Raw genomic sequence first — 24,557 nt, 5'->3', positions numbered from 1 at the left:
TGTGTGTGTGTGTGTATGTGTTTGTATTTGCGTTTGTGTGTGCGTGTGTGTTTGTGTGTGTGCATCCATATGTGCCCAAGTGTGTGCATGCTTGTGTGTGCGTGCGTGCGTGCGTGCGTGCGTGCGTGCGTGCGTGTAAATGTGTGTGTGTGTGTGGGTGTCTGTGGGTGTGTGTGTGTGTATGTATGTGATGTGTTTCTCCGTGCACGAATGTGCATGCGTGCCTTTTTCTGTGTGTGTGTGCATCAAGAGGTAATGTTGCAATTACATCGGGGAGGGGGGGAATGAAGAGGCAGAGGTAAGATGACATCTTAGATAAGAGGAAAAATTCTCAAAGCCGTCAACCGTCACAACAAGATATAAGAGGGTGAAGAGAGTGTGTTTACACTTCAGGGTGGACTCAGCCCCTGATCCACTAGGAAACCAACAGAAAAGCCACGTTCTAATTAGTCATTCGCTTTCAAACAAAGCCAATGTAACTGGATCACACTTTTAATGTGAAAGGTCACCGAACCCTCAGAGGCCTCCAGCGGTTCCCAGCGTTAAATACGGCAAACCGACGTTATTAAGATGACTAAATAAGATCGGGGGGGGCGAGTCAAAGAGAAAAAAAAGGGGATAGAAACATTTGATCCAACATCGCGATTCGCTTTAGAAAGTACAACGCCGTCAATTAATAATGGTCTTTGAGTTAAAACTTGTCAAAGTTAAAATGGGATGTCAACTTTTGTTCGGCAACAGACACTATGAAGGCTTTGTCTGAAGGGATTAATTAAGTCCAAGGAATCAAGAAGCCTGAGGAATCGGAAAGGAAGAAAAAATGAAAAAGCCCTTGTCTTGATTGTCAGGAGGACTCCCCTCTCCCTGTGCTCGCACCGCAGCGCACTCCGAGGCAGCTGGGCCCAACGGGGGTCTGAGTAGGCTCCAAGAGGGGACCCCCAGACTCACACACCTCAGAAAACAGAGAGGCCTCCCCGACTCCAAAATGAAGGAAGGAGACGTCAAATAAAAATAAAAACCCTTGACGTTGACAAGCCACCCGAGGAACACGAGGGGAATTTGTCTTTTTGTTTTATCTTTGGACGCTATCACCCACCCCTCCCCTCCTTCCCCTACTCCTTATGCGAACGCCGTAATGTGCGCCAGAAGTAATGCAACGTGAACGTGTCCGCATGCACGAGTCTCCCATCGCGTCAGGTCGGCTTAGGCAGCGGGGTGGAAGAGGTGTCGCACGGGACACCTTTTGAACCCTTTTGTGTTTTCACCTACAGAACAGGGTCCCTTTCCAAGACCCGCCTCACCTGGGTGGATCTGTGTGGGGCGTGTGTGTGGCTGTGTGTGTGTGATAATGTGTTTAGCTGCAGGTGTGTACGCACACATTCGAAGCAATCATATGCAGGTGGACTGCATGTGTGCTTAAATACGTGTCTGTGTGTGTGCATGTGTGTGTGAGTATGTTGTTCTTGGGCAGCCTGGTACTCACTTGGCATGTGTGGCAGAACATAAATCTCCCATAGTGACGGCCCTCTTCTCCACCCCCACCCCCCCCCCCTCCCCCCCCAAGACCACCTCCCCCCCACCCTCCTCCACTGCCTGCTCTGGCAAAGGCAGCCTGCTCGTTCGGGACACTTCCCTTGTGGGTGTAAGGATCTCAGTGGGGGGTCACAGGTCATCCGGCGGAGGAAGCGACAAGCTGTGAAATGTAAAAGACCAATTTCTTCCACATGTTCTGGCGCTGGGAGAACACTGCCGAGCTGTCAGCCGGCATCACGTTTTAAAATGGGCCAGGGTGCTACCCAGCAGACCTGTCACAACTCATTTGTAATTAAAAAGCCTGTGTGATGTTTAAAGCAGAGCACCCCAGAAACTTTTGAAGACTGTTAAATAAAGATGAGCCACGCATGGCAAAAAGGAAAAAAAGGATGTATTAATAACAGTAATCCTAGATGTCCGTTTTTTTTAAGGTGTTTGATCAATACCAAAGGAGACCGAAGGACTTTCCTGGGAAGGAATGCTGTAAAAGAAAACTATTTCCCCACCTGGTGGAAAATGTATTCATTAAAAAAAAGTAATGCAACACCACGGCCTCCACCCACGACACAATTAGAAAAGAATTGTGGAGCAAATCTCATGTAGACACAAAGTTTTCGGCGTTATCGACGCGACTAGCCGGTACTGAGAAACAGACACTCCCATTTCTGTCTTAAACAGAACACCGGGAAGCACCAATGACACAGTGACACACTCTGCTACAGACTGCGGTACTCTCTCTGCAGTCGATGGCAGAGAAGTTGTTTGAACTCCTCAAGCCAACCTGTTATTAGTTGAATAATCTGCCTATTGTTTGAGACCTTCTTTTATGTCTTAAAGGCAACAGATACCTAAAACAACTACAACTGGAACAAGGTGCTACAGTCTGATGCAGCATAAACATGAATGAAAATCCAAAACAAAACCAGATTGGTGCAGATCTCAACAGAAAGAAACATGGTTTTAAACAGATCACGGTTTGATTACAACACGCTGTGCCCAGCAGAACAGGATAGACATTATGCTGTGTGGAGATGGAACATCCTGAGAAGACAGACTAGCTCACCGTACTATTTTTTTCCTGACTGGCCTCTTAATAAATAACTTAATTATTTCCACAAATTACAATAATAAGATCAATATTGTTTGCGTTTTAGTTCAATCTTATTCACATCTTGTTTCTAACCGCTAGCTGGCTGGGGGAAGTGATAAGGGAGTGCCACATCCGGTTCCTCCACCACGCTAGCGTTAGGAACAAAGATGGCCGCTAGCTGAATAACGACAGACGGATCCCAGTATTTTCCACGAGGCATCTATCTGTATCTATTTAAATCTCCGGGAGAAATTTTCGGGAGACATTTTAGACAAATGAGCGCAGTAAGAGTGTATACATTTGGACAGATGAGTTGCTCAGGGCAGTAACCTTGCTTTAACTTTAACTCATTAACCTCAAGCAAAGGAAAAAGTCGCAATTTCGGGCTCTGTTGTCAAGACAATTGATGTCATCCCAAATTGTATTAATAAGCACTATAAAAAATTATATATTAAAATTAATAAATATATTACGATGGATAAGAAACATTGTGTGGTTCAATAATATAAATTCCAATTACATGTTTCTACTTATTTTAGTCAAATCATATACCTCATTAAATGTTATACATTATTTAAGATGATTATTTTATGTATCATTTAATGTTTTAGTTTTTTTCAATACTTTCAAACACTATCAAATGTATTTGTTTAACTAAATATATGCATCCACTGGGTTTGTTAGCTGCATACTGAAGAGGAATTACTGGCTTGTGTCGTTCTGTGCCTTCTATTAAAACCATGGATCCGGCGTTGTTACAAGGTGAGGGTAATTTATCGAGCACAGGACACGCAGAGCAAATGTTTGCCTCTAACAACACAACAGCTCAATCTATTGAATCTAGGATGAGAACAAACTCACAATGATAAATAAGAACAAACAATGTGCCAGAAATATATATATATATATATATACACAAAAAAACATAGATATTTTATTTTTCACCAGGACTCTCTCTCACCCAACCCTTCCCCCCGGCCCATTCACAGCAGAGGACCTCATTGAGACCTGCCACTCTCCCCGTTCCCATGCCTGCGACATTAGCCTGACATTTGCACCCCACTGTGGCTTAGTCAGGGGTGGGGTGGATGCTGTTTGTGGGGGTGCGCGCGGTTGGTGGTGGGGGTGGGGGTGCTACCGGTGCTGGACCCCTCCCTACCTGGCAGGGACGAGGAGGAGCAGGCCGAGTCCGCCGACAGGTGGAGAGGGGACCCCCGGGGGGAGGGCTGCTCCTGCTGCTGCTGCTGCTGCTCCAGGGCGGAGGAGGTGGCCTCCCACGGCTTGCCGCCGGGACACGCGGGCCGAGACGACGCCCCGGGGTGCAGGGGGTGCTGGGGCGGGGGAGGGTAGGGCTGCGGGCCGGCCGGGGGTCGGGACCGTCGGGGGTGCGGGGGTGCTTGGGTCGGGCCGGGCGGGTGGGGTCGCGGGGCTGGGGGTGTGGGGATGGGGGGAGGTGGTGGAGGAGGGGCAGGGGGGGGCCTGACTGCGGAGGGAGAGGTGGAGCAGGGCAGCCTCGTCACCTGGACGGCATGGAGGTGAAAAGGGAGGCCGGAATGGTTTGTGTTGGCGTGTGCGTAGGTGCATGCGTGTGTGTCGTTTGAGACCAAACATTGCAATGAACATTAAGCCCCATTGACAGAGACAACGCCAATTTTAAATTAATTAATTTTCCGTTGACTCATCAGTCAGCAAACTTGGTGGAAAAAAAAGAGGGGCAGAGTCTAATTGCTTCTTATTTTCTTTTTTTTATAAAGACCAACTATATTTAGTAGCACAAAGAAAAAATATCTTTGCTTTTTCCTTTACGAGAAATCAATAAGACATTATCTTAAAGGCAATAATAGCTGTATCAACATTATCAAGAATTATTATGCATTTCAGTTGAATTAGATGCATTCTTTATGCATCTAGGTCAAAATGAACAAGTCGACGCAGGAATGATTACGTACATAACACAAAAAACATTTGCATACACACCATATTGAGCTGTTGGAATTGTGCAATGTAAATCAAATAATGCATCCAACTCTCTCTGACACACAGACACACACACACACACACACGTACACAAACACACACACACACACACACACACCTGGAAATACAGGTTACAGAGCCAGTGATCCAGATCCGAACACATTAGGGCCTCGATCTTCCTGAACTGGTCCAGCTGTGGGCGGGGCTGACCCCTCAGAAGCGGTGTTTTGAACCTGGGTGCACAGAGACCGTGTCAGACTTGATTAGTCTGACACCCCAGACAGACTAATCAAGTCATTAATTAATCCCACCAACCATTGTACACTCAATTCTATGGGAATTAGCATTGAGCATAGCCCAGAGGGTAGGATGAAAGATTGCATTGTAAGTCCAGAATTGCTGAAATTAATGGTAAAATAAAGAAATCTCAAACAAGGCAAAGGGAATTTAAACATAAAATACGATACTAAAACAACACCATCAAATAAAAAACAAAGGATAAAATGATCTGATGTGTGAGCATGTGGTGCGTTCCTCCGCCGCCAGCGTGCCTACCTGCCCTGCAGCGGGCTGAGACTGGCCCCACACACGGGGAAGGCCCCCCACGCCACCACGGAGCTCCCCTGGCTGAGGGCCCCCGACGGCAGGGCCACCAGCCGGAACAGCAGCACTGCGGACGGCACCACGTTGCACGGCAAATCCTGCCCCCAAAAGAACCGGCCCCCGGAACCCAGCATGGATGAGAAGGAACATGGTGGTCGTTGAGCTTGGAACAGGGTGAGCAGGCCATTTTGTCAATTATTAAAATATTGATAAATATATTGTTTAAAAAATGAAAATAGTTTGAATTTGAAACTGGAGTTTGACTGACACTTTAAGGAGCACACCATATACGAAAAAAAATAAAGTCGAATATGTACACAAACGCACTCAAGCACACACACACACACACACACGCACCCGTGTGCACCGAGACAACAGATTCACCCCCAGGCTTGGGACGCTCACGTGCGCACACAATACCATACAACGACTTGGTGAGCGTATAGACAAACTCACGGCTCCACACACACACACACACACACACACACACACACACACACACACACACACACACACACACTCAACTTAACGCAAACAACCACAGACAGACGAACCGTGGACGCCGCCCTCAGGGGGCAGAGTCTTCCACATCCTAACCTCAAAGCCTCCTTCTACCTCGAGTCTGAAGGCTCTCACAGCAGCCCCCCTCAACTGCCCTACCGGTCCTGCTCGGGCCGTTCCCTGGAAGCAGGTGTGGGGGGGGGGGGGGGGAACGGCCTTAAGGTTGCCGTTGTCGTTAATGCTAATAAAACGACGGCGTCCGTTTGTGCTCCTATCAATCAGCGAGATACGCCCAGATATTGCACGCAGTGAGAAAAAAGATATAAGAATTAGTAATTAGCAGTCAATGACAAACACTTTCTCACACGTACGCACACACACACACACACACACATCTTTATTTACCCACCCAGAGTGGTGGGTTTGCTTAAAAAATGAACTGACGGTGCGGAGAGGGCGACTCCATCCATCAAGTGGGGGGAATATTTGATCCCTTTATTAGTTGTAATGGAAAATTCGGCGCACTTGTTAAGACATTCATCATGCGTGTCTATCGAACTCCCCTGCTGCTAATCTGCTTTTGGTTTGCACCTGTAAAATGATGGGTAGTACTGTCTGAATCAGGACACAAATTTATGGCATAATATCACAGATTATGTATATTGAGAATATTTCATTTTATTCATTTACTGCAAGAAATATGACCCACATAAATAATAATTTGTGCGTGCGGATGTGCTGTGATCCATGCGAGTGTGGTGGCAGTGTGTGTGTATATGGGCGCCCGTGCGTGTGTGTTTGTGCATGCGCGCGCGCGTGTGTGTGTGCGTGCTAGTTTCGGTGTGTGTGTGTCAGGGGGGGGATGTCCTAGCTGCCCCATTTTAATGTGTATTTATTTTTTCTGTAAGGATAGCAAAGTAATGCAGGCTTCTCCCAAGTAGACAAAGCAAGTCCAACAAGCGAACAGAAGTACACAAACAGACACACACACACATCAGGCTGCATGGTGGCAAAACGTGTACACAATTAACACTATCCCATTTCATTTAAACCAGATTTTGTCCATCTTGAAAAAAATATATACAAGACCGTATACAATTCCAATGCCAAAAAAATACCAATGTAAACTTAATCCGCAGACTTTCCTTATGTTAAAGAAAAAGTAAAGTACATTTAATCAAAGTAAAATGATAAACGTTACATGCACACGTGGAGTGAAAGTTGATCCTGCATGGAGCCAAAAGAAGCTTCAAGGAGGGAGGGAGGGAGGGAGGGGGCACAAGATCCAGATTTTCTATCCCCAATTCATCCCATCTTTGCTTTCTTATATTTTCCAACCCCTTTTCCTATCTTCATCATCTGCTTTTTCTTGACATTTTTAGATGTTTATGTTTTTTTACTTCCATCCCACACATTGAAACAAAGACCGTAGGCCTGAAACCTCCTCAACGTTCACGTGTCCCCAATCGGGGACGAGACAGAGCAGAGTCTTTATAAACTCCACACTATGCCTATTTTCTTTTTAATTCCAACCTCAGACACACAAAGCTCAGAGTGAAAAAAAAAAAAAGAGGCAGAGGGAGAGAGAGTCAGAGAAAAAAAAAGAAAATAAGCTCCTGGCTTCCTCCTACTATAGCTAATTCCTCATTTCCTCTTTTCGAAGAGAACTGAAAACATCCCCACATCACACGCTATAACGTGGGCAAGAGAGGGGGAGAGAGCGAGAGGGAGGGGGAGAAAGAGACACGTAGAGAGACAGCGGGGGGAGAGAGAGAAAAGACAGTCAAGCCTGATTCTGATTGACTTTGACAAATCTGATCAGCGTTTTTTGTCCCTATAAGTCATCGACAACAACAACAACCACAACATCAACAACAACAGCAGCAGCATCGGTAGCAGACGTCGCGCTGGGAGTAGGAGGGCGGGAGGGTTAGCGACAGGAGGCGTTTCCTTAAACCTTTTTTTACCTCAGAAACACATCCCAGATTTTCCAGCGAGGTCGGCGTAGAGTTTTTGCCAAAGAAAAATCTCAGTCAGATGGGAACCAAAGACAATATTATCAGGATGTCGGAGCTCTGTGAAAACACCCACGTCAGCACATTGAGAATGTCCACACTCTAACACTCACACACACACACACACACACACACACACACACACACACACTTTTAAGGCCTTTAGAGTTGCTACTAAATATGAGCATGTGCAAGACTTCATGGGAAAAGGGAGATTTCTTGATGGATTTAGTTGTCCTCATGGGCGTGTGTGTGTGTGTGTGTGTGTGTGTGTGTGTGTGTGTGTGTGTGTGTGTGTGTGTGTGTGTGTGTGTGTGTGTGTGTGTGTGTGTGTGTGTGTGTGTGTGTGTGTGTGTGTGCAGTTGAGTCTGTGTATGTGGGTATGTGTGACGCCAGACTTTTTAGTTATTTAGTTTTTCCTCCTGCAAATCTGTATGCATTGTGCCCACTGCAGCAGTGAATAAACATATCACTTCATAATCCAAAAGCTAAGGCTTCCCAACCAGAGAGTAGGCCATGTGGGTTTCAGGAAGATTACTGTGCGGGTTCCTGGAAAATGTGTGTTTTGTTTGTTTTTGTCTATTTTAATCTTTGAGTAGCTTCTTAAATGTGGCAATCTGAGGAATTCATACTTGATTTGAATCGGGATGAAAAAATTTAAATAAAATTCATGGTTTAGTAAAGTATGCAGTTAAAAGTAACTTTGAACAGTTGCTTGAATCGGACGTGTTTCTTCATTCAAAAAAGAAAGCTAAAGAGGATTTTAATAAAATAAAAAAATAATGCTTTTTAGCAAGTTCATAACTTGTCTCCTTCGCCACCTTGTAGCCCTCACTGCACTCACTATCTTTTCACTGCATTCATACTTCATTTTCATTCCAGTAAAACATTGCTCGCCTTATATAAATGAATAATTGATCCCCCGGTTTGATTTACATGCATGGATTAAATGTCATGTTTGAAAAGTTGCTGTTTTATTCATATTGATGGAGATATACGGAAGAAAAAAAATCACTGAGCGAGCGGTGCCATATTTTCATATGCCAAACCTGGATACTCCTAAACGCACAGTTTCTGTTTAATATAGCTTCTCATAACCTTTTCCCGTCTGCTTCCTTCTCAATCTATGCCACCATTGATATAAACCCAGTTGGAACGGAGTACAGCAAAGAAGATGAATTCCGAAATATAAAGTTGGTGTTGACACACTCACGTAGCGTTGTATATTTTGACACACATAGCATGCTAATACATTTTTATTTGCTTACTTTGTGTCTTGAATACATTATGCCCTGGTTTCTGATCACATTTTGTTGATAACTTTCTATTGAATCTCACATCAAAGGCTTCCCTAGTCCAATTGGAAGTGAGAGAGTGTTTTAATTCAAAGCCTCTCAGTGTCAAAATTGTTCTCAGATGAGGGATATGTTTTTTATATTGATGTCGCTCTTTTTTTCCCCAACACACAGAGTGCACCTCAAAGAGCTGCATTTGAAGCAGACTCTCTCTAGCATCGGTTCAATAAAGGGGGTCTGCTTATTGAATGAACTCCCATAGACACAAATCACAAACTGGTTCTAGCCTTCCCCTGTTGAATAAAAACACATTAGTCTCAATAGGGGATAGAAACATGTCACTGGCTCTGGCTCTCGCTCTCCTTTCCCTTAAAGCCGAGGTCAATTCACTTCTTTCTTTTCATAAGGACACAAAAAAAAACTAAACCCTGAATCGAATGAACAACCGATAGTAAAACATATTTTGGGATTTCTCTGTTCAGCTCAAAAATAAAATAAAAATAAAGAATAAAAATAATCTGTGCTCGCTGCAATACTGCAAGATAACCTATGGTTATATGCGGGCATTTATTTAAGCAATATACATTCAATATCATTGAAATGATTGTCATGCGGGCCATGCCTTTCTTCCTCCATAGGTCTGTTTACATTGGTGAGCTGCCATTTCCTGTAGATATGCCAATATAATCCATGCACAGGAAATGATGCAAGGCCATAGGAAGAGTAGAGGGAGGAGCAGAGGATATATAGAATAGATGTACCTTCTCAACATGTACATCTCGTTCCGATTCTCAAAGCCCAGCCACATCTGTTCAAGAAGAATGGATGGCCGCTACACACTTTCACTCAAAGAGAACTTTGAAGGAAAGCTGTGTTAACTTTAGGACGGCCACTTCAACTTCCAGTCCCTTATAGTTAGAGTAATTCCCTTCCCACTCGCAAACGAAAACAATGAAGCAAAAGAAGGAATGTGGTCAAAGTAGGTTCTCTGACACTGTGCTTGACCAATGGAGGGGAAATTCCAGAACAAGCCATACAGGCCGGTTTAGGGAGAGGTTGAGATCCTTTGTCGTTACACAGAGACAGTGGCTGACTGGAGCTAACCACTCTCGTGCCTCTGAAGTGATCCAACATGATGAATTCACAAGAGTCACATTCCCTGGTAGATTCCGAGCATTGATAAAACCTCAGAGAGGTAATCTAGATCTCAGGGCGGATAAAGAGGTCAAACGGAATGGGGACGGATGCTCTATCTGTTTCCCATCCCTGCAGGATCCTGTGTAGACTCGTTTGGCTGGCGTTCTCCTGAATGCTAGGCTCTCCTGAAGGCTAGGCTCTCCTGAATGCTAGGCTCTCCTGAATGCTAGGCTCTCCTGAAGGCTAGGCTCTCCTGAATGCTAGGCTCTCCTGAATGCTAGGCTCTTCTGAAGGCTAGGCTCTCCTGAAGGCTAGGCTCTTCTGAAGGCTAGGCTCTCCTGAATGCTAGGCTCTCTGAATGCTAGGCTCTCCTGAATGCTAGGCTCTTCTGAAGGCTAGGCTCTCCTGAAGGCTAGGCTATCCTGAATGCTAGGCTCTTCTGAAGGCTAGGCTCTCCTGAATGCTAGGCTCTCCTGAATGCTAGGCTCTCCTGAAGGCTAGGCTCTCCTGAACGCTAGGCTCTTCTGAACGCTAGGCTCTTCTGAAGGCTAGGCTCTCCTGAAGGCTAGGCTCTCCTGAAGGCTAGGCTCTCCTGAAGGCTAGGCTCTCCTGAAGGCTAGGCTCTCCTGAATGCTAGGCTCTTCTGAAGGCTAGGCTATCCTGAATGCTAGGCTCTTCTGAAGGCTAGGCTCTCTTGAAGGCTAGGCTCTCCTGAAGGCTAGGCTCTCCTGAACGCTAGGCTCTCCTGAACGCTAGGCTCTCCTGAATGCTTGGCTCTCCTGAACGCTAGGCTCTCCTGAACGCTAGGCTCACCATGCGCGTGCTCTGGTTGAAGTGCAGCGCCGTGTCGTAGTAGCGGCCCCCATGCTCTGCCGGCTCTGTGGTGTTTTCGGCCGCGCGGTCCGAGTCGGCCCCTGGCTGGGTGAGGGCCGGGCCCCCAAGACGAGCATGGAGGCTTAGGCTGACCGTGTAGAGGCCCCTGGGCAGTTTGTCCCGGACGGCCCTCAGGCATCGAACCCGCACGTCGATGGGCTGGTGCGGTTCCTCCTGAGAGAGACGATAATATTTGAAGAAAGGTAAGACAGCCATTGGATACAATGTGGTGTCATTTGATTGGTCGAACGACCGTTTAAATGTTGGTGATGGAGATCCAAATGTATAAATTGAATCGCTCTTGATAAATAAAAACCAAAACATTAAAGTGGTATATATAGGCTATAAAAAGGCCTACAATCAATGGATTAGATGATACCCACTTACCCCAAGACTTTTGATGGTTTGGAAATACCAGACACACATACACACACACAGAGACAAACACACACACACACACACACACACACAAAAGAATGCTTTGTAGCGACAAACTTTTTTATTTGTTTATGTCGCTGATTGCAAATACATGCGATGCAAATATTAGTTTGTCTATCAGGATTGGAGTCAGAAGGGAAAAAGGAGGACAGATTAAGTATTTGAATGAGCTCATAGCGGTGCCTCCCTGAGCTCAGACAGGACACAGACCAGACAGCAGCGACTTCTCTGGCTCACGCAACCGCCATTAACTTAACCATCTCCTCTCCTTTTGTGTGGGAATCTCTATGTGTGTCTGTTTGTGGAAGTGTTTATGTGTGTCTCAACGTATGTGTGTCTCAACGTGTGTGTGTGTGTGTGTGTGTGTGTGTGTGTGTGTGTGTGTGTGTGTGTGTGTGTGTGTGTGTGTGTGCATTTGTTTATGCAAGTGTGTGTGTGCTTGTATAAGTGTGTTTTTTTATGTGTGTGTGTGTGTGTGTGTGTGTGTGTGTTTGTGTGCGCGCGCGTGTGTGTGTGTGTGTGTGTGTGTGTGTGTGTGTGTGTGTGTGTGTGTGTGTGTGTGTGTGTGTGTGTGTGTGTGTGTGTGTGTGTGTGTGTGTGTGTGTGTCTGTGTGTGTGTGTGTGTGTCTGCTTGCGTGTGAGCACACGTCTCTAATGCGTCCGCGTCCCGGTGCATGTGTGCATCCTGCGCCCCTCCATGCATTCTTTGTCTCCATGTTTACAATTACAGAGAGGACTCTTGTTTGTTTCGCCACAAGCTGCCATGCATTTGCATGGCGCTTTTTTTCCCCCTTCTCTCTCTCCACAGCATGACGGTGGCTTTGCCTCACGCAGCAGTGGACTCACGACACGCAGTGCATTGTTAATGTGTTACGTTTTTCCCCCTTATTCCTTTGATAAAGGCCCCAACGGCCAAGTCTTTATCTATGCCTTGCCTTTTGTTCATGTAAGTCATGACCATAACAATGCCCAAAAACAACCTCTCCCTGCATGGAGTATTTGTACTTTGTATGTGTACTAATATCTGTTTTGTGTCTGCTTTGCGTTTTTTTGTCGAGCGTGTTGAGGCGGTGTGCAGCACACACTGGGTTTGATTATGAATGAGCACTGTGTGTGGCCGTCTGAAAGGAGAGCGTCTGGCCTGCGCCGCAATTTAATATAATGCCGCACAATGCAACAGCATGTCCAAAAAACGGCCATCAAATCGCCTCAATGTGGGTGAACGAGGCAACCAGGAAGCACCCGGAAGGAAAAGGGGCTGTGTGTTCGAGTCAGAAGTAAAATTCAGCGGGATCATGGGGCGAGAGAGAGAGAGCGAGAGCGAGAGAGAGAGAGATATACATTGGGAGAGAGTTGAATATGAAACAGGAAGCACGCCGGGACAGAAGAGCCTCTGGTAAGTCATAAGCCGGCATGGCCGTAGAGTGGGAGGACTCTCTCTTTATGCATTCGCCGCCCGCAGCGGACATGACACTGAGTCATTGTCGGAGCGAACGGAAGACACGTTGACAGACGGCTGACTACCCCCCCCACACACACACACACCCCGCCAAGCATCCACCACCCCCACCCAACCCTCCATCCGGCACCCCCAATCACCACCCCTTCCCTCACTCTCCTCTTCCCAACCGAAGATGACGAAACTGGCTTCAGATTTCTGATGGCTAAGGGAATGCCACACAGCTAGGGTAGGAACACACCCTTGTGTGTATTCTTCCGTTTATTTCATGTTTTACAGTATGCAAGGTCCCTCCATGGCTTACTATGCTAGTGTGTATCTGCATAGGAGCGGCCGGGGGTATCATGTCCGTCCGCTGAAGAGAGACACTACATCAAGAGTCTCCCTACGCCTCAGTATCCAGAGGGCCAAACCCTGGAGCTCGCCTCCTCCTCCTCCTCCTCCCCCCCCCCTCCTCCTCCTCCTCCTCCTCCACTGAGCTTCGTTGAAGGGTGCCTCCGGTTTTCACTCAGTGTCCCTCAGCCTCCTCACTCGGTCTGGTTCCCGTGTTTTGGTTGTGATCATCGTCATTATGGTCATTATGTTGCGTCTTCGCTTTAACATAAACAGGAAATTGGAACCAAGTGTTGCAGAAAAAGGTCAAAGTCAAAAAGACAAAAAACAAAGTCAGAAAATGCTTTGTGAACGTTAACGACACACACACTATCGTACACACACTGCAAAATATGCAACTGTATTCACAATATCGCTAGCTGTTTACGATACCGTTAGCACACACACATGCTAACACATACATGCTTGCCCTGCACAAACAAACACACACTGCTACAAACCCACATACATACGCACACACACACACACACACACACAGACACGTTTGTGTTGACAAAGAAGTTAGCACGCATGCTAGCCGGCGCAAATACGTAGGCTTCTGTCCTAGCCAGCGCTGGCAGTGCCCGGTCTCCGAGGGTGGAAAGCTGTGAGCTGAGCCCTGCAGTAATGCCCCTCAATCTTCCCTCTCTGAGCATCTTTGCATATACCAGAACAACAACACAATTTAGGCAGAAGTGAAATTAGTATAATTGGTGGCAAAGCGGTTTAGCCCACACATTTTACATTGGGGAGGAGGTGATGGAGGACTTCTATCCCTCCAACCCCATCCCCCCTGCAAACACACACACACCGATACACACACAGACAAACACAGACACACACACCCACACACACACACGGCACACTGGAAGTAATCCGACTCACAGACAGCAGTGGATGAAGACGTGAAGAGCGGAGACAGGCGAAAGTATAATGGAAAAATAATGAAAATGATCACAATAATAACGATGGCAGCAGGCTCCTGTTTAAATCCCATTTCTCTGTCTTGTGACGGTCTGGCTCAAACACGCTGGCGCGCACCAGGAAACAGAGCGTCGAGATCACGAGGCCGCGGAGAAACAGAGACGCCAGGTTTTCACGAACCAGAGGTGTCGTTAGTGTTTGTTTTTTTGGTTGTCATCTGGGCTTTTTCATCGCCCGCCCCGAGCTGGAGTTGAGCCTAAAGTGCCGTAATATTACAGCACTCCTGCAGATGAGATCAAAGACTCCAGCGATGGGATGCTCTGTGGCTTTTCCTGGCAACACGCCCTGTCCTCTTTTTTTGTGTGCGAGTGTGTATGTGTGTGTGTGTGTGTGTGTGTTGCTGTTGCAGAAGAGAAATCTTTTCAGCGCTTTTTTTCTGCATTGACTGATCACACAAAATACACCCTTTCCCAGACACAGGAAATGCCACATACAAAAACTTCCTTTCTTTTCTAAGTACAGGCTAATATTCAGAGATTAAGCTTTCTCGTTAATTATTTTCATTTTAATTAGTAAATCGTAATTAACAATGAACGTTTACCCTTAAATTTTTTCTCTTGGCTTTGGAATGAAGGAGGGGGCTGAAGAAAGCAAAGAATAAATATGACAATCTTTTTGGGACCTCAAGGCAGGATTACAGATGCAGGCTGCCTTAGTTATTAAACACGTTCTAAATTAAATGCCTCCATGAATTTTGCACAGAAATATATTTTCATAGTTTTGCATGCCAAATGTGACATTTTATATTTCAGATTCATCGCGCTGCAGCAATTTTCAGGAAAATGTCACATAAACAAAGATTTTGTCATTTACCAATTGAAATTACTATGCATGGCAGGTTTGGCCATTGCTTGTCTCTCTCTCGCCGTCTTTCTTTCTCTCTCCCCCATCTTCCTCGCGCACCGCTTTCTCTGCCTGGGCTGGTTGTTTCAAGTCAGCAAGCCATAAAAAATCTTTATCTCAGTGAAACACAGCAATTTGGGAGATAATCGAATGGTGACTTGGGGGCACAAACGCCAGTCTGAGGAATTATACCACAATCTCCCCTGCATTTACAACCTTCCTCAAAGCCAGTTGTCACCCTGGAAGGAACCCCCCCTCCCCCTCCCATCACCCCCCCCCCCTCCCCCACCTCACCACCACCTCACCACCACCAGCCCCCCCCCCCCCCCTCCCCCCCTGATTGAAGATTCATTACATCTTTAAGCCTGCACGGTGGCACCACGTCCTCCCTTCCCAAGATGCATTGCACCTCCAGCCCACTAACATCTAGCTGTTACCATAGCCAGCCATGCTACGACGCTGCAGCCTCCTCAGAGTTAGCCCTCTCTGATATTCTGTTTGCCCCTGTCAGCTCCCTTTTACCCTCTTTACCATACCACCTATTCTGTTCTATTATCTTGTATCCCTCCGTACACAGTACAGAAACTACAGCGGAGAAGTCATGAGTGACATCATAAACTGTGGTAGAAACCCTTTTCCCGAGCGAAGACAGCCTGCTGAAATGGCGGTTTCATAAGTGCACTCACTCCTTTGTGTTTGTGTTTTAAGCTAAAGGACATTATGGAACATCCTGTTGTGCTGCATTTTGCATGCGGCGATGTGCATGGCCATCGCATGTATGCCGGCGTCTATTCCTGGTCTGTCTGCGTCTGTTGCCTTTGCATGCGTGTTGACGTCTTAAGGCCGGGGAAGCGAGCGAGCGTGAGATTAAAAGAGGAAAAATAAATCTCTGTAAAATAGGGGACCTTCCTGCTGACGGATTCCATTCATCACAGGATTTCTCATAATTACATCATTTGGCTGTTTTTAAACAATTCCTGTCTGATTTGGAGGTTTGGTAAACACTTGGTAAACAGACACCGATATTGTCTGGTTTGAAACATGAGGGAATTTGATACAAATTTGGAACAGTGAGAATTTGTCTTACTTCCTGTTTGTTCAGCACTATGTTTCCTGCATATGTATACACTTAATTTGTGTGTGTTTGTGTGTGTGTAAGTGTGAGAGCGCACATGTATGAGTGTGTCTGTATGAGGTGTATGTATAAGTTAGTGTGTGTGTGTGTGTGTGTGTGTGTGTGTGTGTGTGTGTGTGTGTGTGTGTGTGTGTGTGTGTGTGTGTGTGTGTGTCTCTCAGATTCTCATTAATGCTGGTTAACAGATATTTACCTGCCATAGGGGAGGAGGACAGGAGGATTCTGGGATTTCTGTCATCTGTTTGTATTTGACCATCACTTCCTCTTGGCCTTCCCCGAGCACTCTCTGTGATTGGTTTTCAATGGTCCTGCTACACGATGACACACACACAAACACACACACACACACACACACGAGAAGGTAACCCCGTTAACATTCACCTGCATATTGCCCTGTCGTGTTGTTCCCTTCCGTAGCCAACAGCAGCCCAATCCAATAACACCACAACAAAACACTTTCCGCTATAGTCTCTCTCTCTCTCTAAATTTCACTCCCTCCCTCTCCGTCTGTGTGTGTCTCTCGCTCAGCCCTTTCAATCTTATCAGCGGTAATGTAATAACCGGTCGCCCAGCGCTGTCTCCTCGCCACCTCTCTTAATTCCTCAAAATAAAGCAATATCGCTGGGGCCCCGGCCGCCTGCGACTGGGGATAAGGTGCTTGTAAGAGGACGGATAATTCAGCAAATAAATGCTCAGCATCAAAGGCGAGACTCTGTGTGTCTCTTTCTTTTCCTTCTCCCCCATCGCTCTGCCTCTCCCTCTCCCTCTCTCTCTCTCTCCCTCTTTCCTTCCTCCATCTCTCTTGCCCTCTCTTTTTCTCTCCCCCTCTCCCCCTCTCTCCCTCTCTCTCTCTCTCTCTCTCTCTCTCTCTCTCTCTCTCTCTCTCTCTCTCTCTCTCTCTCTCTCTCCCCCCCCCTGTCGTTTTTTCTCTCTGTTCGCCTATCAAAAGTATTACATGTGCTTTCATCAGTTCACAACAAGGCACAATGTGTTCTTCCTAATGCAATTACTCCACCTCCATTAAATCAGACACAGTGCAATGCGAATGAATTACATTTTTTTTCCTTATGAAGGAGAAGAAGAAAAAAAAAAAAACGAAAACACAAAAACAAGCCAACGCCGCGGCCTTTCTCATCTTCTGTCATACACCACCTCACCCCCAACCCCCATACTTCTTTCATCGGGCGAGCGAGAGAGAGAGAGAGAGAAAGAGAGAGAGAAAAAAGTGAAATGGTTTCACGTTCAATCTCAGGCAGATGTAGCCCTAGGTGATGAAGCGGCGAGAAAAGTCTTCCATGTCTAATAGACAACCCCCCCACCCCCCCCCCCCTCAAACACTCCCTTTCCCCTCGCCGCCCCCCAAACGGAACCAAAAAGAGGAATTTCACGGGGTTCAAGGCCGCCGCGATGGGGTCACGACGCTAAACTCCAACCATCTTCATCTGACAGCGACCGGCCGTCCCACCACGGCCCACCAACCCGCCTGCTAAGCAAAGCAGGTGCACGAATAACGCTTCTCTCGACGTGCACTGTTCCCGATTTCCGCCTCCGCTCTTTTGCATGAAAGTCCTTAATTACGAAAAAAGACTGGAGCGATTAAACGTAGTAAAGCGGTTCTCGGGGGATCGTGTGCTGCGCTACGGTGTCGTCTCCGACTGGAGTGGACAGAGCACGAATGGATGCTGCTCATGAACCCAGCGACATGGGGCCCACCCTGCAGCTATATTACCCATAATGCAACGCTAGCATGACATTGCAATGGCCCTGGTACTCTACTGTACTGTAGAGGAGATATGAATTCACAATCACTCTGAAATGTCACAGGGATTTTTTTTTCCTTTTCTTTTTTGCACAATTAATAATCATGCGATATTATTTGTGCACATGCAGAGCGATATGGAACGGGTGCCCGCTTACCACTGGAAAGCTGCTGCGTCGTTACTCTGTCCTTGAGCCTTTCGTGTGGCGTCTCTCTGCGTATATGGTTCCTGTATATTGCATTCATGATTCAAAGTATTGTCGACGATGTTAAATGGACAAAATTGACCCAAAATTGTAGGGAAACATTTCAGCCTCAGATCTAGTTTGAAGAATTACATAGATTATAACCAGTACAATCCTAACAAAATAATGAATACCAAACATCCCTACAGATGATACAAATGTCTTATATAAGCAGTTGTGCAAAAAAATAAAAGCGTTTTATCTCTAAGACTCAAACGAGCGCGTATACCTTTACTCCCCTTCCGAAGAAAGACGTTATTTTCTCCTTTCTGTTCGCACGCTTACGCTTCTTCAGCAGGCCTTCTGCCGGCGGCTTCTAGAGATACACACACACACGTACACACACACACACACACACAGATTGTACTCACACAAAAAAAAAATGCGCACACTTTGTTTTGATGCAGCGTTATGACAAAGAGCATCAAGCCACAATGCTTGAATTACACACAATGCCTTAGAACAAGACGCGACCGTAATGCAATCTGCAGGCAATCGATACGGAGCCAGACCCTAAAGACATGTAGCATTTGATTACCATTTCTGCTGCTTTTTATTCCGCCTTTTTTATTTATTTTTTTTACGTTCACTCAGCACATTCAACAGCCCAATTTAGATGCATTGACTGCGCTAAGTGGTAACGTCCCGCCCTAGCCTCGCCTTTTGTGTGTCAGGATGGGGAGGGAAGTACTAGAAAAGCCCCTTTTTTTGTTTTACATGTGGATGTGAAATCTTGTGGATAATATGTTTTCAAAGGGGAAGTGGGTGTGGAGACAATCAGTGACTGCATACATGTTAAGGGTAGAATGGGAAACGCACAGTGATCCTGCGCTGATGAACACAGAGGATGCCCCTGATTTTCCGATGAAGGAGGATGAGTCAAATGGCTTTCAACAGTGAGGCGCGCGTTGTCGAATCCTTTTGTTTGTGTCTCTCAAACACAACTGACTTGGTTTCATCTATAGGCTCCTACGTCTCCCTCATCTTCTGCGTTTTTCAAGTGAAATGATATCTATAAATATAGTTGATGAAAAACAAAAAAGGGAAGAGTACGGGGTTCTGTTTACATATGGGTTAATTTGGGTTCCTGTGTAATCTAGATTCAGACGAAACAATGGAAATCCAATGCGCTTGTTTTTTTGTTTTTTTTATGTTTCCTTTCTAAGGGGATGAAATACGAACACATGTTTTGGAGGCAGCTATAGATCTTTAACATAACTTCACAGGAAAACTAAATTTCTCCTTAAAGAATAGTTTTTCAGAGGAACTATTCGCAAAGACAATAGTCACACAATCCATTTCCTTGAAATATTTCTCTGCATAACAATTAATTATAAAAGACTTAGATAGTGAGTGAGTTATGCATGCGTAGAGATCTGTAAGAAACCGTAAGAATAGGCAAAGGCATGCAAAGAAACACACAAACAAACAGACACATGCACTCATATACATGTGCTCTCACACACACACACACACACGCTCTCTCACACACACACACACACACACACACACACACAGACAGACACACACACAAAATAAAAAACATGTCCATTAGCCGCATGGGCTGAAACGACAACATAATGGACATGGCCGACGTGCTGGTGAATATGGGAGGATGACACAGATATTCCTCTTTGTAGCTCTGACCTGCTGCAGTGAAAGGCTGCCAAGCGTGATCATGTCAGGCAGCACGCGCTCCCGCAGCTGCTGGGCGTAGCAGGGGATCAGCATCGGAGCAGGCCCCGCTGGAGCGCACGGCACCATGCGCGTTTGGGAAGGAGAAAACCCTCAGTGAAGAGAAAGTACCTTTTGGCACTGGCTCTTATTTCTCCGGGAGGACGGCTGAGGCCCGTCCCCAGTCGTGGTGAGATCGTGTCTTATTGGATCAGGGTGAACTAAGTCAGCGCAGCCATGGCGGTTCAGGCAAGGTTCAAACACGATAAAAAATATCTATAAAGTTACATTTTTTCCTTTAATATGGAAGTATAATCCTTTTTTCCTTAAATTAGATCTCTGAGCAAAATCTAAATAATAAATCAAAACAAGATCCCATTTGATAGCTTAATATACTCTCTGAGGTAAAAAAGGCAAACCAATTTCTTGACGTCACTAAACATAAAGCAAAGAGATAGACAACAGTTACAAGAGGTTCTTACATTTGACGGCGCTCTCTCTGGGCAGGAGTGTCCCGTCTGTTCCGAGTTCAGTAGCTCCATCCCCAGGCCCGGTCCCGACCCAGGCCAGGGCCCCGGCCTCGTTCTGGGCAGTAGAGTGTCTCAGCGAGGGCCCCTGGCCCCCGGCTCGAGCTCCCCTGTGGGGCTGATGCCATGCACCACCCGGCTTCACCCTAGAGTCCTCCTCATCCCTGGGGGCTAACAGCGTACCTGGAGAGGTGTGCATTAGCAGGTGCACGTCATTTGAAAGCATGCGCACACATATGAACACACACACACATTTTTGTATGAATACAAATTTACATACACAGAAATACACACAGAAACTCACACACACACACACAGAAACTCACACACACACACACAGAAACACACACACACACAGAAACACACACACAGAAACACACACACACACACACACACACACACACACACACACACACACACACACACACACACACACACACACACACACACACACACACACACACACAGCCAGAGCAGTACCTTGGTGTTTTATTCACACATTCTGAGGGAGGCTGACAGCATACTTGAAAAGCGCTGGCTTTTATGTATCCTATTCTGACCCTAAAATATTCACACTGACAAAGTTCGCCTGGCAAACGATGGAACAGTACGAAAAGAAGAACTACACAAGCCGGCTTTGATTCACACAGCTAACATGCTCGCATCGCAGTCTTGCGAGACACTCCAAATATGTGCAGCCTTTTAATAATTATGAATGATGGCACCTCTTTCAAAGGCGCGGATGATACACGATACAAGTATCAATTGGATAATTTATTAAACAAACGGCTCCTCCATATAACCATCAATAGATCAATCCAGCCATCCTTCCATCTATTCAGTCAGCCAGTCTTTCTGTAGTTCCATTTCAGATTGCATTGATACTCTGACCAACGTTATGATTGATTCAATTAGGTTTCAAGAAATCAACAAACCGAGACTTGGCATACTGCAAAAAAATTAGTTTATCCTCGAAAAATGTGTGAGAAATGAGAAAGGCGTCATCTCCTGCATTTGATAAGGCCTGTCTTCCCCGGCACTGGTCTGCCTGTTTGATGGAAAGCAGAATTTTCCTCTAATCTGCTGGATATTCGACGTGTGCAGTCCGACATGCGTGGAGAGCCAAAGCTGATACCACTGCCTAATGCCTCTCACGTCGAGGTAAGATTCAGTTTCTCCTGCCATACTCGAGATGAGAATGAATAGAATGCCAGCTCTCCCTGCTCAGATCTTCCAGCCAAATGGAAAATAATGTATTGAAATAAACACAAGCGCTGACGATCTCAGACAGACACGGGGAGATTCATCCCGGAATACGCCTGGAAAAATATCTACAGCGCTGGCCTCTGTCCATTTCATTAATACTTAGTCTTATTCATGTTCCCTTCTTCCCAACATGTGTATAGCCTAGTGCTTTGTGGCAGGCTGCTAAAGCAAAATAAGAGAGGGAAAAACCTGAAGCTAGTGACAAAGCATGGGGATCAGCAATGACTTACACTGAGCCAGTCTCAAAGATACCAGACAACAACTAGTGCTGCCCACACCGGTGGGAGGCATCAATGCAACACAACGACATAAGGTCATTGTCTTCAGGTCCATTGTGGCGGGAAAGGAGAGCTAACAGGCACTCGCCTTAGCCCCATGCTAGCAATCCACCAGCACAAGCTCTCCCCTCTCCCCTGTGTCTTCCTCTCACTCTTCTTCCTCTCTCCTTCCTTTCCTCACTTTCTTCCCCTCCTTCTCAATGTCTCTCTGCCTATTGCATGGACGAACCGTTAATCCAAGATCCTCTTTACTTTTTTTTTTTCGGCGGGATTTCATGAACATTCCGAGACAAAGGATTGGGGCTGCTAATCTCGGCGCTACAGCTAAATCCGAGACAATGGCGAATAATACGAGAAGGCTAAATTCTAGCGTGTAGAAGCGGGCCTAAGCCCATCACTTGTGCGCCGGTATTACAAGGAAAATGTGCGTCATGTCAACAGGATCTGGTGCGACTGTCTTCACCCAGAACAATCCCAAGCTTAACGCCACCTCAGTGTTTCCTGTATGGCGACATATTCAAATGAGGCCAGGCTAATGAGAAAAGGCACGCCTACTGCCAGACAATAGCTTCTGCTTGGAAAGCAAGTGTGATCAGTCTGCTGGGGCAGCAATGTTCCTAGCTAGCTTTTGTTTGTTGTTGGTGTCTTCGACTGTTTGTTGTTAGAAATGTTTGTTTCCTACGTTTTAAGTTTGAAGTAATAAGACACGAAAATTTAAAGGTTCACTCAAACCGTTTTTCTCATACATGTTAATAACTGAAAACATTCAAGAAGTCAAATATTTTTTTAGGCCACAACAATAATTCACCTTTGACTTATGGGAAAAATCAAAAACAAAAAAGCGGAAGAACAACCAAAACGGTTGATAATGGGTTGGAGGAAAATATGAGGCAATGGGAAAAATCTGAGGTTGACGAATAAATCACATTTAAAATTATAATTGCGTAAGTTCAATATGGTGACACTTACCCGGCAGGTCTATGAACCCGTCCTCCTCTTCCAGGAGTTCTGCCATTCTCTGATACAGCTGATATTCATCAACGCTCAACATTGCTACATTTCAACAGAAAAGTAGAAAAACATGGAATAAACATAAACAAATCTGGCTACATGTTCTTTTAGGCAAAGAAATGCAGCTTTTAGCGACCTTAATTTGTTTCTGGTCATTTCCAGACATCTCAGAGAGACCTTATATTGTACATGAATCCCCGCAGAAAAAAACAGGCCAGGTTGGAGATGCACCAAGGAGTAATGACATGGAAACATTTACATGCCTCTTAGCGGGCCTGTCATCATATGATGAGATTTGGTCTGGCCAATCCTTTTGAAATTACACGGCAGTGATATCCAAAAGATACAGGTGAAATGGCTCCTCCATTAATAGCCATGTTTCATTATAGCATGCATATTACCTGGCTCCCAGGAGCTTGCTTTTAATAGGGGGCCCTCACCCAATGCTTTAGAAGTGGGTGCAGGCTATTCATGTGGCTCTGTCGCGTTTCATCCAACGCCCCCCCCCCCCCCCCCCCCCCCCCCAACCAAAAAAAATAGAAACGAGCACCGACCAATGATTGGTGACCTTCGTCAATGATAGCGAGGAGCGGAGCGGCCAATCCGTCCTTCTTCGCCGTGCGTTTCGGTGTATTTACATGGAGAGCCGGTCGTCGCGGCGACGGGGGGAAAATGGCGTCCGCCCCTTGCCGTGAGTGATCTCCTCACCTCCCTTTAATGAACCGAGGAGAACTATTATGGCGGGGAAATGGCATACTTAATTCCGGCTCATCTTGCGTGTTGACCCGGGCCGTCCCGTCGCGCCTTGGGTCCGCCCGCGTCTCCGGCGACGGGTCAAAGTAATTTTGGGTGCGCTCATTTCCTACGACAAAAATGAAAAAGTGTGGGGTGAGAAAATAGGCAGGGGGGGGGAAATAGGGAGAGGTATAAGTGGTGGAAGTGTGGAGGTGGGTGGGGTGAGGTAGGGGTTGTGGGATTGGATGTGGGTATATAGGTTCAGGTTAGTGGTTATTAGAAGCACATGGAGCGAAATGTTAATTTTGAAACCCACACTGTCGAGGGGGTGGTGGTGGTTGGGGGTGGTGGGGGGGAGGTGTGTTGGCTAGGGCAGTTAGGCCCCTGCTACCTGATAAGGCAAGTGGAAGATGAGACGGGGCCAACGGAGACGGAGAGAGCGAGAGAGAGGGAAAGTGGTCGAGGGAGGCAACCGAGAGAGGGAGAGTGAGGGAGACGGAGTGCTGGGTTTCGTTCCACGGCCCACGGTGCTTTGGGGCCTAATTAGCATGCGGCGAAAGGTCACGGCAGGCAATCTCTTAAATACGACCGCCATATGTTTGCGCCGCGTTCAAAAGCGGCTAATGAGAAAGTCTTCCAGCACCCCCTCTGCCCGCCGCCAAAATAAAAGTACCTGCACTTTTAAAGACAATACCTCTTCTAAATACTCTCGAGGTCAGCGGCCCCAAAACGGACCCCAACGACTTATGGGGGGAGAGAGTGGGGTGTGTGGGTGTGGTGGTGTGAGGAAAAGGGGTAAAGGGGGGC

General features: G+C 46.4%; 1 protein-coding gene across 1 annotated transcript in view; it reads right to left on the bottom strand.

Annotated features, from left to right (window-relative positions):
- Positions 1–24,011, bottom strand: part of ofcc1 (orofacial cleft 1 candidate 1) — a 74,457-nt gene extending 50,446 nt beyond the window's left edge. The window contains exons 1-11 of the mRNA XM_030349708.1: positions 23,773–24,011; positions 22,974–23,057; positions 20,416–20,643; positions 19,907–20,004; positions 18,489–18,575; positions 18,173–18,243; positions 16,449–16,566; positions 10,965–11,198; positions 5,156–5,301; positions 4,719–4,833; positions 3,783–4,143 (exon numbers count right to left, since the gene is read on the bottom strand). Of these exons, the coding sequence (XP_030205568.1) occupies positions 3,783–4,143; positions 4,719–4,833; positions 5,156–5,301; positions 10,965–11,198; positions 16,449–16,566; positions 18,173–18,243; positions 18,489–18,575; positions 19,907–20,004; positions 20,416–20,643; positions 22,974–23,055 (1,540 nt within the window). The 5' untranslated portion in view covers positions 23,056–23,057; positions 23,773–24,011. The remainder of the gene's footprint in view (positions 1–3,782; positions 4,144–4,718; positions 4,834–5,155; positions 5,302–10,964; positions 11,199–16,448; positions 16,567–18,172; positions 18,244–18,488; positions 18,576–19,906; positions 20,005–20,415; positions 20,644–22,973; positions 23,058–23,772) is intronic.
- Positions 24,012–24,557: the final 546 nt, after the last annotated feature.

The sequence above is a fragment of the Gadus morhua genome, chromosome 23 (genome assembly GCF_902167405.1).
Source record: "Gadus morhua chromosome 23, gadMor3.0, whole genome shotgun sequence".
In the NCBI taxonomy this organism is placed as follows: domain Eukaryota; kingdom Metazoa; phylum Chordata; class Actinopteri; order Gadiformes; family Gadidae; genus Gadus; species Gadus morhua.
This window is presented reverse-complemented; position numbering and strand designations above follow the sequence as displayed.